General features: G+C 31.5%; 1 protein-coding gene across 1 annotated transcript in view; it reads right to left on the minus strand.

The window, feature by feature from the left end:
* The window catches only part of SYCP2 (synaptonemal complex protein 2), a gene marked incomplete at its 3' end in the record, with an annotated part of 39,882 nt that overhangs the window by 34,267 nt on the left and 1,740 nt on the right, over positions 1 to 3,875 (minus strand). The window contains exons 3-6 of the mRNA XM_007470164.1: positions 3,412 to 3,540; positions 2,508 to 2,612; positions 2,240 to 2,264; positions 1 to 84 (exon numbers count right to left, since the gene is read on the minus strand). Coding sequence (XP_007470226.1) covers positions 1 to 84; positions 2,240 to 2,264; positions 2,508 to 2,612; positions 3,412 to 3,540 — 343 coding nt within the window. The remainder of the gene's footprint in view (positions 85 to 2,239; positions 2,265 to 2,507; positions 2,613 to 3,411; positions 3,541 to 3,875) is intronic.

The raw sequence follows: 3,875 nt of genomic DNA on the forward strand, positions 1-3,875 counted from the left end.
CCTGCTGAATACAAATATTCACTCTTGAGTCAATAACCAGGGCACAAATTCGAGGTATGAAACTTTCCACTACTTGCCTTTTACCTGAATAAAAGTAAATTATTGACAAATGGGTATTTTAAACTCTTTTCAATGACAATCTTATATGTGTTAATGGAAATCAGACATACTAATTCAGTTCAGAAGAAGGCCCATGGACTGGCCTGGGGACCAGGAAGCATGAAATTCAGTCCTGGTTCTGCCGTTAACTAGCTATGTAACTTCGAAAAAACACCCTTCAAACAGATGTGACTGATTTTAACTCTGGCAAAGGAATAACCCCAGATCCAGCTTCTCCTCTGAGTCACTTAAAGCAGCATTACTTTTTTGGATAAATAAATACAGTCCAAAACTGGAAACGTCTAATTTGAGGTTTTTATGAAACTGGCCTCAGTAATTTATAGTCATACCTCCAAAATTCCATAACGGCCATTAACAAGATCTAAATATCTTGACCTATTTCTAAAATTTGACACTATTCTCTCAAAAGACAAGGCTTTATTAATACTAAGTATATTAAGAGGAATTTGTTTCATGCTAATTCATGATGCAGAGTTCTAAAATAATTTTAAATAATGGCAATGCTGCAACAGAAAATGCACTTTACAAAGTGACTACGTTAAAAGAAAAAAAATCACTGAATTACTTGAAAAGATAACGTGATTTACTTAAAAAAAACCAGTTGGATCACTTCATAATCACTGGTGCTTTAGGACTGTTTTCTGGCTTAAAAACTTAAGAATTTAGACTAGATTGTTATGTTAATTGCAAAGAAACCAATGAAAAGGTAGCATTAACTACTACTGAAATAAACAGCAATTGATATTTTTAAACGTTTTGGCAGCAATTAGCTGTTCCTTTATTTATAAACAATTCACCGGCCCCAATTACCAATCCTAGGTAATTCTTCCTCAACCAACACAGAGATAAAATAACTTGAGTTTATTGTTTGACATAAGGCACTGCCAAGCACAAGTGAAATGATGAGTTGTAACATGTTCTATACTCTCCGTGTACTACTGAAAATTTTGTTTCATTACATCAAGGACAAACTATAGCCCACAAACCAAATCCAACTCACTGTCCCTTTTTGTATGGCTGTATTCATCAGCAGGTACTCTGTGGAAATATGTGAATCTATCATGATTTACTGAACCAGCAGTCTCAGGTGAATTTCATTCATTCTTATGAACTCAGCCATCATTAGCCACCACTAAATGAATGGCTTTGGTAATTAGCTTGGGCTGCAGAGTTGATAGTGTTTCTTAATGAGTTCAACACCAAAGTCCAAGGCAAAATTAGTGCATATATGAGAAACTTATACTTCAGTAAAGTTATTTCAATGAAACAAAGGTCATCTGAATCACAAGTAATGTCCAGCTGCTTTATACATCTCCTAGGCTGTCAAAAGCTGAGACAAGAAATGACATCTCCATTTCCAACAACAAATTTATAGGGGATATATTTTTTCCATGCTCCAACTAGATCCAGCAGCGTTTCTGGACGTTGATGCAGGTGCAAAGGAAATTTCCCTATTTCAAAATTCATTTTAACTCTGTAACTGAGGAGCTTCCACCTAACCTTCAACTGAAAGTGATTAATCTGCAATGCAGTGGCATTCTAAAAAAGCAAATATTAAGAAAAAAGTCTAATATAATTCTATAAATGCTTTCCAAGTGATGAATATGCTCAATTAAAAATCATGCTCATGAACTGATATCAGTATTTGGCATTATCTGCATGAAAAGACGTTTTCTAATGTAATATACACAAAATTTCACTACAGATAAGCATGAACAAATGAATATTTGCAATTAATTTTTATAACAGCAAACACTAACTCTGAACCTTAAGAGAAACGTCATCTTCTCAAAAAAGAGTGCTATTCTCCTCATTAGTAGACCTGTATTAGAAAAACACTGTACTCAATTATTGTTATATTTTGAGTTGCATCAATAAAACATTTGTGGAAATTTGTTTTCTTTCTTTTTAAGTAAGTACCTACATAATACCATCAATTTTTTTCTTGGCCCACAAAGCCTAAAATATTTACTATCTGACCATTTACAGAAAAAATTTGTCGATCCCTGAATTAGGTAATGAATTCCTAATATTAGGACAATACTACAAGAATTGCAAAATTATACCAAAACTCTAACAGCAAGTTATTGTTCCAGTAGAAATAAAATGTTTATTATACCTTCATCATCGATGTCATGTATGACCTGAAAGTGAATAATATTTAAAACTTACTATCTTATATTATAAACCATTACAAATAGTATTAAAATAAGAGGTTACATATGAACTCACCACATACTTATTTAACTTTTATGTATTAACTAATTAACCAGGATAAATGCACTAAGCAACATGTTAGTGACTTTTAGTCTCAGGGCATATAGAACACAAATTGTTTTTAAATAAACACATGCTTTATAACATCAGTGAATCAATATGACTGTTACCATCAAAAGATCAAATAAGTCTTCTATCATATTTATAACAGCTTCATCTTTTGAATTTCCTTGACTCAGAATAATCTCCTTGGATTTTTCAAACCAGGTAACCATGTATAAAAAGAAATGTAAATACATTAGTTACTTTGAATTCAATTTTAATAATTTTAAGAATGTACTCATACAAACAGTAAACCTAAGAATAAAGAAACATTAAAAATAAAAATTCCAGTATTGTATCAAAATAAGTTTATGCTCTTAAACACCATCATTGTTTTTGCTTTATAGTAACTCACTATATGTTCCCATTTTTTAGATGGGAATGGATGAAGTTAATCCAATTCCAAGTAGAAAATCTTTACTTCCCCCTGCTTCAAATTCTTAGTTCATGTACATTCATATTCATGGATAAAGAATAAATTATCATTACACATTAGATTATTGTGGCATTTTTACTATCTGAAATATTTTGGTATTATTTTATTAACTCAGTCATTTGAGTACACACTATGTCTTAGGCTCTGTTCTTGGTGCTGAGTATACAACAATGAACAAAACAGACAAAAATCAATATCCTACATTCTAAAATGGGAAATAGATAATAATAAACGATATAAAAAGAAAAGTAAATTAAGTTAGATAGTGATTAAGATGAGCTAAAGAGAAAATAAAGCAAGTAAAGGCCTTAGGGAGTCTTTTGACCTTAAATTCACACAATTATCAAGGACCCTGTATACAGTTCCCTTGTGATCTTTATTTTTCTAACATATACCACAGGTTATAAAAATATTTTATCTCAAACTTTTACATACAGTTCCCAAATTTATTTTCCAACAGTTTGAACCATTTAATTAGAAAACACACCTTTAATCATATTTCCCTCAAAGAAATATGTTACATATTCTATACTCATCTTTTGTACTAGTCCTTGTTTTATCATAGTTAGAAGTCCAGCTTGCCCCAATATACTGATATTTTTGCCACATCTTCCAAAAGAAACCAAAATGGTTGAAACGGTTTGGATATCCTTTTTATTCAGCTCCTGAAATGCAAATTATACATTTAAACATCTGTAAATACAAAATAGAATGGAATTGGCATTGTGCTAGGAGTGTTATAATCCTCACAAATCCTGAGTGTTAGTCATTATGATAATCATAATCTCCATGTTGCAAAGGACAAAAGTGTGGTTTAAAAAAGGCAGCCTGCTTACAAGCACTCAGCCAGTGAATGACAAACAGTACAAAAATGCAGACATGTATAACTCAAGAAACTTTAGACTTATGATGCAATGAATCAGTTACCTTCCATTCTAAAAAGCTTTAAGTATTTAACTAAGGGATACAAGAATTTTTTTTTTTTTTTTTTTGCAGTACG

Source organism: Lipotes vexillifer, unplaced genomic scaffold, assembly GCF_000442215.2.
Source record: "Lipotes vexillifer unplaced genomic scaffold, Lipotes_vexillifer_v1.1 scaffold1231, whole genome shotgun sequence".
Classification (NCBI taxonomy): domain Eukaryota; kingdom Metazoa; phylum Chordata; class Mammalia; order Artiodactyla; family Lipotidae; genus Lipotes; species Lipotes vexillifer.